The 11,505-nt window shown below is 39.0% G+C and overlaps 2 protein-coding genes across 2 annotated transcripts; both read left to right on the forward strand.

Moving 5' to 3' along the window:
• Positions 1-3,732: 3,732 nt before the first annotated feature.
• Positions 3,733-5,442, forward strand: LOC140231037 (uncharacterized). Its single transcript, XM_072311189.1, has 3 exons — positions 3,733-4,044; positions 4,294-4,628; positions 4,777-5,442. Exons 1-3 carry the CDS (start codon positions 3,762-3,764, stop codon positions 4,810-4,812), a joined length of 654 nt encoding a protein of 217 aa, XP_072167290.1. The 5' UTR covers positions 3,733-3,761; the 3' UTR covers positions 4,813-5,442.
• Positions 5,443-9,395: 3,953 nt separating this feature from the next.
• LOC140230697 (uncharacterized) lies at positions 9,396-10,707 on the forward strand. Its single transcript, XM_072310838.1, has 3 exons — positions 9,396-9,672; positions 9,937-10,271; positions 10,430-10,707. The coding sequence occupies exons 1-3, from the start codon at positions 9,396-9,398 to the stop codon at positions 10,463-10,465; spliced, it is 648 nt and encodes a 215-aa protein (XP_072166939.1). The 3' UTR covers positions 10,466-10,707.
• The last annotated feature ends 798 nt before the right edge of the window (positions 10,708-11,505 follow it).

An 11,505-nucleotide genomic window follows, 5' to 3' on the forward strand; every position in this document is an offset into this window, starting at 1 on the left:
ACCAGAAAACACACCTTAAATTCCTCTTTACTCTGTGTAAACGTTTGACGAGTTTTGAAGTTTCTTGTGTTCCACTATAGTCAGGAAAGGGTATCGTTTGTGACTAACTATAACATGATCTATAACCCTAACCACTGCTAACAAATACTTTTTTTTTTTTGTAAATCTTCATCTTATAGTATCTCCATTCAGCTGAACACATTCTCTCCAGTCTGCAAAATGTTGATGAGTCTTTAAGTTTCTTAAGTGCTCCGCATAATCAACTCTATACAAGATCATTCGTGTTTGAGCTTTCAAACACAAAAGATAAACAACCCATGTACAAAAAAACATGTAAGTTTAATAAATCTACGACTATTAGAAATCTGTCTCATTGAGTAACGATGATGTATTCAACTTATATTAAAAAAAAAAGATATGTCTTTAGATCTGTTATTAGCTTGCACACTAATCCTGATTAAATTTGTCTTTAGATCTGTTATTAGCTTGCACACTAATCCTGATTAAATTTGTTCTGTTGACTGAATTCAATTCAAAAAGCATTACTTCCATGGTAAAGAACGAATGATTTAATAAACAAACTGAGAGCTGTGAAGTGATTACATCATAGCCTTGTGTGCTGTGAGTATAATTTTGTAGCTGTTGTCAGTATTTCGTGAAAACAGGTTTAGCTTTAACAACAAAGAAAAATTGTATCTTTATTTTGATTCTGACAAAACATAAAATTCTTCGTAAAACACCAATTGAAGTTCCGCTTTAAAGCGTGTGTCGGATGACCTTTTGTCAACGCGTATTTCTGAACAATGCTGTATGGGTCAATCTATGAAGTTATACCATGCATTCATTGCTTTCTCAGTGAGATTCCATTGTTTATTAATCTATTATTTCACAGGTGTTCACCAATGACAAGTATAAAGAATGAAAACTGATGAGAGAATATCAACATTAAAGCAACTCACGTCGTAAAGATTGACACTATCGATGTATAAAATTATCAATCTTTAAATACGTAGGCCTACATACACACACACACTTTGGCCCGAATTCTCAAAGGTGGAAAAACTTTATTACACCGCTTATTCCGCCGATTTATTTATACGCCTCTTATGCAAATCAGGCCCTGGTGACGTAAAATGACGCGATTGCACTGAGCTCCCTCTCTCTCTCTCTCTACTCTGTCATTCTATATGTTTACGTAGAACAATGCATCCTGGAATTGTCAACTCTATACCCGCAAATTTTACCCTCTGAAATATGAAACATTTTGTATATAACACCCCCTCAATGCCTTTGATAAAATTATCATTCTGCTAGTTCTTAATGCAATCTCTTTATATACATACGTACATGAATGATTATGTTTTGTGTGTGTTTATAAATGCCATTTCCCTGTCGATAGCAGTTATTGTTCAGGCGGTCACTAAGTCAGTATAGCACTTTATATCATCTCCATGCCAGTTTACTTTAATTTATACAGTGTCTACACTATACGCAGTTGATCTCGAACATCTCATTTCAGGCAATGAGAAACTGTGCATGAGGGTGAGGAAGAACATGCAAGAAATGTGTTTATTTTTCAGCGGAGGAATGACCACAGCAATTCATTTCATAATATACAAGAAATAAGAATGTGAAGATTTTACAAAGTACCTACGATTCGCAAAATATAATCTACACAACATGTCGCATGGCTGATGCGATCTCAGGGAAAAGTTTGATATATATTTGTGTGAAAACAAAAAACAAAAAACGAAGAGGACTTATCCACACGACATCTTTGGAAACAAATGTGATTTTCTTACAACTATGGCATCGTAACATGGCATCATTTATATCGACATGTTTATTTAAATACAATAGTTTTAAAGGGATTGTGCATTACTGGTTGAGGTGAGGATTCAGCTTGTAACGTTTTGCGGTATATTTAGAAACCCCTCTATGAAATGTTAAAGAGCATGCAATTATAATGGGAATCAAAAGTTTATTATTTTGATGAAAAATCGGATATGAAATAACTGAGAAAAAACAAGGAAAAACAGAGATCCTATAAATAAAAGTAGTGGTCTATCATTTTTATGAGGGTCGCTTTTTTGGACATCTCAGCCATTTCAAGGCCAATTTTCATCAAATAAACGTTGAATCCTTCTTGAAATTACATCCTCTTTCATATTTCATAAGAGGTTTCTCATCCCCCCCCAAAAAAAAAAAAAAATATATACGTTGTATAAACTTGAATCCTCACCTCAACCAGTACTGTACAGTCTCTTTGAGCTTGTCGTATCGTATTTATTTGTTTATCTATTTATTTCTAATATTTTGTGGGGGCAGCTCATTCAGCAACAAGAAGTGGTCTTCCATGAGGCCCTGAATGATTTGTCTAAACATACATGTATTTACATCAAATAGCAAGGCGTATATATAGGGATGGACGGAATTCAAATGGAACTCCATGGTGAAATCAGAGATACATCACAAAGTAACATTAACAAAGATCAGCATGCCATAACATGAGTTCAACAGAATGGCGATAGAAAATGAGAAATATTAATTCAATCGCTTTTTATTATGTGCTTAAATCACCTGAATATCCAATAATATGCACTGGTCGATGTTTGTCAGTTTCATTCACAAAGTACAACATTTAATAAACTGATGAAAGAAGTTGAATTATGTAGCTTATTTCAATCAAAGATGTTGCTTGATAGGCGCTACAGGAGAGGATTGGAACCCATCTAAAGGAAGACCTGTCATCTTATTTATTGAATTCATTTTATTGCAACATTTTTTTTTGTGTGTGTTCATATACCTAATCAAAAAACACTTACGCATTTATTTCATCTTAATTCTTATCGTTTGCAATACTTTATAGGCAATACCAAACAGGGTTTTTCTTTGGGCCCTACAGAAAACGACTATACACGCACACCATGACAACGGTACTCGATGGCAACAAAAGTGGTTTAGCGTCTGATACGCTTAGAGACTACGCGAAGTGCAAACTACAGAGCTGTACGTCACAATCCCGGGACGCGCATTTCTGAGGTACTCTTCGAGGTATTTAATGAAAAAGAAAAGAAATTATTGAGTCTTGAAGGAAATAACAAAATAATGACCCTAATATTGATTCGATATTAAGCATGAAGATTACAAAGAATACAGATTTTAATAGACCCTATTTTGAAGGAAAAGGCAGAAACGAGCCTATCAGGTATCATTGTTTCGTCACACAAGCGCGTAATGCGCGTTTACATCTCGCGCTATAAATGGAGCACCGTTGCAATGTAAACATTAGTCTATCGATTTTCGTGCGACTTCTCATGCTGGACTTTCCTAGCGTGCTTATTGCCTTTCGGTAAAACTAACTTTATCGACTGTTTTGCATTTCGAACATTCGAAATGGGTTGTCATCTATCAAAAACTGCCCTATTTCCATCACCATCTGGATATCGAGATGGCAAACAACAACGACGACGAAGACTTCGTCTGTGGTCAGGGCGTTTGCTATTCACCAATCGAAATATGGTAGGTCTAGTGAACATTGTTTTATTTGATACTCCCATATTTTGTGGTATTTGTCTTACGTCCAAAACCAAATTAACATTAAGGTATGCGTACAGGGCCTATATCGACAAGCGAATTCAATTCGAGAGATATGAACAATACATTTGATGGAAACTTCACGTTGGTCTCAATAATTTTCTCTCCTTCTTATTTCTCAGGTGAGACCGATTCATCTCATTCAGGATAAATCTGAAGGCATTATGACGTCACCATCTCAAGTGCCTCAACCACGCGCATCCCCCTCACACGGCATATTGTCATCACCATCACCCGTAATCCCCGCGGTGTTTGGCAGCACCACCAAGCCTGCTGCGCATGTCTGTGAGTGGGTTGAGAGTGTGGATGGACGAATGGAGGAATCCTCCAGGGTCGGAGGATGTTCTTCCGTTGGCCTCACTGGATGTGCCAGCACCGTTGACAAGAAGTACTCCCAGAGGGATGTAGACGATGCCATTGACCGAATCTTGACCCACGTTCCAACAGGTAAATGGTCATTTTCCAAGGAGATCAAACTTTGATGTATGAAAATGTCAGTCTCACAGATAAATACAGTTTTGCTCATGTTGCTCAAACAATCGGAGAGAAAGATATCTTAGTGTCTGATGAATACTTTCAAAATAAAGATATTGTATAGTCACAAGGTGTATGTCCTTCGTAAGATCTGTAGTTGGAATATTCCTCGGCATTTGATATTTGATTTGAACATTCTTTTGATTCCTTTGTTGTTGGCAGACGTGTTGACCTTTGACCACTCAGGAACTGGTGTCACTACCACTTACCGAGCCAACCCCATCCCCGACATCCCGGATACAGTGGTCAGCCCTGTCGACGATGTACGTCCACCTGTCGAACCATTCTACCCTTCTCGTGTCAGGACAACTGGACCTCCACCCAAACCCAGAGCCCGATGGCGTTCTTTCCACTGTCCAGAGAAGGTTGGAGATATGGCGAGTAGTCATAGCCCTGCTTCCGTCCTCAGAAATGAAGGATACCAGACGCAAAAAAAGCATTGCAACGTGATGAAATTCACTGCCAAACCACCAGGACAGACTCAGGAAGACAAAAAGGTGAGATGTGATTGTAGGCGATATTCCCTTCAGAGATATAAAATCATTTGTCTTAGCTGAAGACTTTCGAATTAAAGTGTACCTATGAAAACCAGCATGACATACTTTATGTGACCAAGTCTTCGCTTGTTCTCTTTGCTATGCACAGGAGGAACGATGGGCGACCAGGAGAAAATTCCTCTGAAACAAGATTGAGAAGGATGGAGTGTCGCCCTTTTAGCCATTCCTGAGAGTGAAAGATGAGGGAGAGGGTTAAGAAAAGGATTCTGGGAGAGGATACGAGAACAGTACTTGAGGCGATGATTAGCAGACCGGGAAGACTTGAAGGAACAGAACACTCCTGGTCTTGGATGACGATGACAGTGCTATGAGGCAGGATACTATAGAGTCCCGGGATAGGACCGAAGATGACAGAGAGAATAGATCGCACACGCGCAGTGAATAAAAGAAAAGGAATTAAAAAGAACAATTTGATGAAATGGGAACAGGAACTGATTAAAGCCTACGGAAAGAAGGGCAACAGAACAAAAAAAAAAAAAATAGAAACCAATACAGAATTTTCGTGCGCTCCTCAGCACAGTGAGGACATGGGTTTTGAATGGAGATGAGAGAACACTGGCTTGGATAGAGATGATAGTGTAGTGAGGCAGCAGATACGGCCTAAGAACAGACAGAGAATGGATCGCACACGCGCAGTGAGAAAGAAGGACAACCGTACAAAAAGTCGTGGGAGAATTTCCGTGCAGTCCTCAGCTCCTCGAGGACAATCTGTCACACGCAGATAAAAGTTTACTAGAAAGCTGCAGTGGTTGGGAAATGCAATAAATTTGAATCATTTTGATGCAAGAATGATCCAAAGGCTTTTGCTTTGTTGTCACAGAAATGTATATGCACCAACTGCTGAAATGTGTACGACTTATATTCTGAAACTAAATTCTCCTTCCATCCCCTTCCATTTCTCTCTCTCTCTTTCTCGTTCTGTGTGTGTGTGTGTGTGTGTGCGTGTGCATGTGTTTTGGAAGTTCGTGTAGTTATGTTTTTGTTGTGTATAGTCGTGTGTGTCATATAAGTCGCTGTGTGTATCAGTTTTCATACAAACGTATATATTTCTAGAATGAATAATTCCATGTGAAATTGATTACAAAGTTCATACAAAGATTGAGAAACTCACACTCACACACGCACTCACAAACATGCACACACACATATGCACTGTCTATTTCTTTCCCTCTCTCTCCCTCCTTCTCTTCCAACCTCTCCCACAATCTTATGACAACTCGTGTACAAAGTCGTCGCACATTAAATGTTGTGAAGAACAAGCTATTACCATGGAAAGTTCATTTACAAATTCTTGTATTTATTAGAAAGATGTGATGCATTTTCTACTGATTTTATACAACAATGACTACACTTCACAATGACTCGCATTGCAACAATCACAAGACTCATTCCTACGCCTGGTGAAATGAATGCTTGAATTCTTCTTTTTTTTTTTTATCGATGAGTAGCTGACCGAAATTCGTGTACATGGGTTACACATACACACAAAAGAAAACCACACACAGAATTCTTCAGACTAATTGGAGAAAAAAAAAATCATCTGAAAACTTAAGACAGCAGAGATTACATGAGAACAGCAGAGGGCATCATCTTCCATAAATCAATCAATGAAGTCATGATAACTTAAAAAACAATTGGTCACTACACTAGTAGTTTTACCCTTTTTGCTCTTCAGTGTGTTATTTAATTTTGGAACGTATGGTACGAGAATTCAGCCACTGACTACGCTTATGAAGGACTGTTCCAAGCGCAGTCGCCATCTCTCTTCCAGAATCGGAAAAATATCACCACAGTCTGTAGAAACAAGAACCATTTTCATGTGTTTCTGCTGGCAACAACTCCATTTGACATTCGTTAAGTTCATCGTGGATGAACCCACTCACACGATGGGCTTATTTCCCTACAGTTTAAAAGGATAATAAGCTGCATGAGCGTAATGTCAGTCCAGGTCAACCATCAAAGAAGACTAAACTGCTGTCTAGCAGCTCATCAATATCATCATGCAACAACCTGTAATTTTCCTACTGCAATGTACAGTAGTTAAAAAAAAGAACAAACACAATCGGAATCACTGATGACAATCTAATGTCACTCAACCAAGACTGCAAACATACAAAAATATTCTTCAAAACGAGGCCAAAGAAGAAGTTACAAATGAGGACATAGTATTATTTCATTTCACACTTTAGCCTGAGATCAATGATGAAAGAAATAACACCAAATTGTTGATCAAGATCATAAACATCGTGTTGGACGTATCTCTTTTAGGCTTGGAAAAGAAAAAAAAAACACTTCAAAAAACAACGACAATGTTTGGCTCTCATATCAACAGCATGTGTTCCAGCCAAATATGATGATCGTTCATAACCTTAGCATACACATATGTGGCCTTGGAATAACCATGAAATGACGTGAATTGTCTGGCATTGTTTGCTTTTTAAAATTTGTTTTCCACCTAGCTATTCATTGTATACGGATAAGAACATCATGGGAAAGTACAAACTATCAAATTCAGAACTTGTGAGGCTGAACAGTTTGTCCTGTTTGGATGCTAGCAAAGAATTACTTTTTCCCATGTGTCCATAAAAAAGTGAATCTTTGACAGAAAAGAACTCAGACGGGTAATCTCTCTCCTAGTCTAACAATTCACCATTCATGTACTGTATACGCCATAATATTTAGCGAGTCTTTTTTTTTTTTTTTTTTTGCGAATAGGGACATCCAAACAATTCACAAGTGGTTTAATTTGCAAATTGCAATCATTGAGTACAGTTTGAATGGAGATATGTATGTATGCACGTCACCATTCATATCAAAAGGGAGTCTCTCTCCTATCAATGGTCTAACAATGCACAAAGCTTCATCTACTGTATACGCCATATTCAGCGAGTTTTATTTTTCACGAATAGGGACCTCCCACCAATTCACAAGTGATTAAATTTGCAATCACTGAGTGAAGTTTGAATGGAGAAACGTATGCATGCACGTCACCATTCATGTCAAGATCGAGTTAACATTTTTTGTGCGTTTTTAAATTCACAAACAGCATCTGACTCAAAAATTTGCGGAAATAAAAACCTTGCGAGATATACGGCGTATGCAGTATTTTTCGAGTGGTGTAATAGATAGGGTGGAATTACACACTCTGTATGGACTGCTTATACATAAAGCTGTGAAAGATGGCTTACAGCCGCTGCTATGAAAGCATGGATCTTTTCTTTCATCTTGTGACACAATTTTACCCTTCAGATATCTATGGTTCTTTCTTGACCCTTGTTCTATCCCTGAAGCACACAATTTCAGGATAACACTCTGCTGTGGTCTTTTCAGTCAAGAGGGGCAGAAAATGGTTGTGTAGTCTTGGTGACATCTCCCATGTACACCAACACAAAGAGACGTGAGCAGCCATAGTGAAAAAATGACAGGAAAGTTAGTTATTCTTGAAGTTTATTTGGCAGCAAATGTTCCTACATTTCAAATATTAGCATGTTAGAACATGGGATCAAGAGAACGGCGATTAGAAAGTAAAGAAATATTAATTAAATCGCTATAATGAGCATGAATAATTTGAATATCAGAGAATATGAACCAGTCGATTTTTGGCTGCGTAAATTACAACTTTCTTTAAACAATCTTATGAACCGATGGAATAAGCTGCTCTGATAGTCGAATTATGGATCATATTCCATTCAAGTATACTGCTTGATATTCCGCTACACGAGAGGATTGGAAACCGTCTAAGAGAAGATACTGATTGTTTATTCTTTTTATTGCAGCATTTCTATGTTCATATTTACATAGTGTAAAAACATTAACACATTTATTTCATCTTAATCCCTATTTTTTACAATACTTTCCAAGCCTTAGTACACGACTATCATGTAAGCACACCATGACAACGGTACTCCCTGGCAACGAAACTGGCTTGTAGCTCATACGCGTAGAGACTACGTGAGAACTACGTCACAATCCCGAAATGTGCATTTCTGAGGTGCTCTTTACGTCTTTCCCGAAAAAAAGGAAAGAAATTACTGAGTCTTGAAGAAATAAACCAGATAATTACCCCAATATTTATTCGATATTCAGCATACGATCAGAAACAATACAGATTTCGATTAACCCTATTTTGAAGGAAAAGACAGAAACGAGCCTACCAGGCATCATTGTTTCGTCACACAAGCGCGTAGTGCGCGTTTGCATCTCGCGCTATAAATGGAGCACCGTTGCAATGTAAACATTTGTCTATCGATTTTCGTGCGACTTCTCATGCTGGAGTTTCCTAGCGTGCTTATTGCCTTTCGGTAAAACTAACTTTATCGACTGTTTTGTATTTCGAACATTCGAAATGGGTTGTCATCTATCAAAGACTGCCCTATTTCCATCACCATCTGGACATCGAGATGGCAAACAACAAGGACGACGGAGACTTCGTCTGTGGTCAGGGCGTTTGCCATTCACCAATCGAAATATGGTACGTCTACACTAGGGAACATTGTTTTATTTGACTCTCCAGTATTTTGTAGTGTTTGTCTTATTCACGACCAAAAACAAAAACAAAGAAAACTGTACGCGTATAAATCAACAAGCGAACTCAATTCGAGAGATAGGAACAGTACATGTGGTGGATATTTCTCTTTGGTTTATATATTTTCTCTCATTTTTCAGGTTAGACCGATTCATCTTATTCAGGATGAATCTGAAGGCATTATGACGTCACCATCTCAAGTGCCTCAACCACGCGCATCCCTCTCACGCAGCATGCCATCATCATCCCCTGTGATCCCCGCGGTGTTTGGCAGCTCCGCCAAGCCTGCTGCGCATGTCTGTGAGTGGGTTGAGAGTGTGGATGCACGGATGGAGGAGTCCTCGAGGGTCGGAGGATGTTCTTCTGTTGGTCTCACTGGATGTGCCGGCATCATACAGAAGTACTCCCAGAAGGATGTAGATGATGCCATTGAGCGAATTTTGACCCATGTTCCAACAGGTAAATGGTCATTTTCAAAGGCATGAAAGGAGATCACACTTCGATGTATGAAAATCTTATCTCACAGATAAATACAGTTTCACTCATGTTGCTCAAAAAATATTGAGAGAAAGATATCTTAGTGTCTGATGAATACTTTCAAAGTAAAGATATTGTATTACAACAAGGTGCCCTGTCCTTGGCAAGATCTGTAGTTGGAATATTTCTTGGAATTTGATATTTGATTTGAACATTTTTTTTTTTTTATTGTTTTGTTGTTGGCAGATGTGTTGACATTTGACCACTCAGGAACCGGTGTCACCACCACTTACCGAGCCAACCCCATCCCCGACATCCCGGGTACCGTGGTCAGCCCTGTCGATGATGTACGTCCACCTGTTGAGCCATTCTACCCTTCTCGCGTCAGGAAAACTGGACTTCCACCCAATCCCAGAGTCCAATGGCGTTATTTCCACTATCCAGAGAAGGTTGGAGATATGGCGATTAGCCATAGCCCTGCTTCCGTCCTCAGAAATGAAGGATGCCAGCCGCAGAAAAAGCATTGCAACGTGATGAAATTCACTGCCAAACCACCAGGACAGACTCAGGAAGACAAAAAGGTGAGATGTGATTGTAGGCGATGTTCCCTTCAGAGATATAAAATCACTTGTCTTAGCTGAAGACTTGAATTAAAGTATATCTATGAAAATCAGCATGACACACATTGTACATGTAGTTGTGTAACCAAGTCTTCGCTTGTTCTCTTTGCTGTGTACAGGAGGAACGATGGGCGACCAGGAGAAAATTCTTTTGAAACAAGATTCAAAATGATGGAGTGTCGCCCTTAGCCGCCCCTGAGAGTGAAAGATGACGGAGGATACGAGAACAGCACTTAAGGCGATGATTAGCAGACCGGGAAAGCTTTGAAGGCACAGAACATTCCTGGTCTTGGACAATGACAGTGCTGTGAGGCAGGATACTGTAGGGCGTAAGAATGGAAAGAGAGTGGATCGCACACACATGCCATGCAGTGAGAATGTCAAGAAGGATTACGATTCGAGGAAAAGGATGGCCTACGGAAAAAAAAAAAAAAGGGGGGGGGGGCAAGTGAACAAAAAATTAAAGGAGAATTTCGTGCGCTCAACTCCTTGAGGACACTGGTCTTGGATGGAGATGAGAGAACTCTGGTTTGGATGGAGATGACATAGTGCTATTAGGCAGGAGAACATAGGGCCTAAGAACAGAAAGAGAATATGGATCCCAAACATGCAGTGAGAAGAAAGAAGGAATACAATTTGAGGAAAAGGGAACAAGAATTTGAAGATGGCCCTAGGAAAGAAGAAAAAGAGCACAAAAAGTAATGGGAGAATTTCGTGCAGTCCTCAGCTCTTTAAAGAGCATCTGTCACGCACAGATAAAAGTACAATGTAAGTGAGAAAGCTGCAAAGTGGTTGGGAGATGTAATAAACTTGAATAAAAGATAATTTGTATGCAGGAATGATTCAAACATCTTTGTTTTGTTGTCGCAAAGTTCGAGCACGAGCTGCTAAAGTATGTGTGATTTATATTCTAAAACCAAACTTTCCTTTCCATCCCCCATCACTTTTCTCTCTCTCTCTCTGTCGTTCTGTGTGTGCGTGTGTGTGTGTGTTATACAAGTCCGTGAAGTCATGTTTTTGTTTGTGTAGTTGTGCATGTAATCAAGTCACTGTGTGTACTACTTCAACATAATTTGTTTGAATAACTCATTTCAGGTAAAACAGATGACAAAGTTCATTTTTTAAGACTGAGAAATACACGCTTACACACACACACAAACACACACGCACAAGTACACCATTTTCTCTGTTTCTT

This window comes from Diadema setosum, chromosome 7 (genome assembly GCF_964275005.1).
Source record: "Diadema setosum chromosome 7, eeDiaSeto1, whole genome shotgun sequence".
Classification (NCBI taxonomy): domain Eukaryota; kingdom Metazoa; phylum Echinodermata; class Echinoidea; order Diadematoida; family Diadematidae; genus Diadema; species Diadema setosum.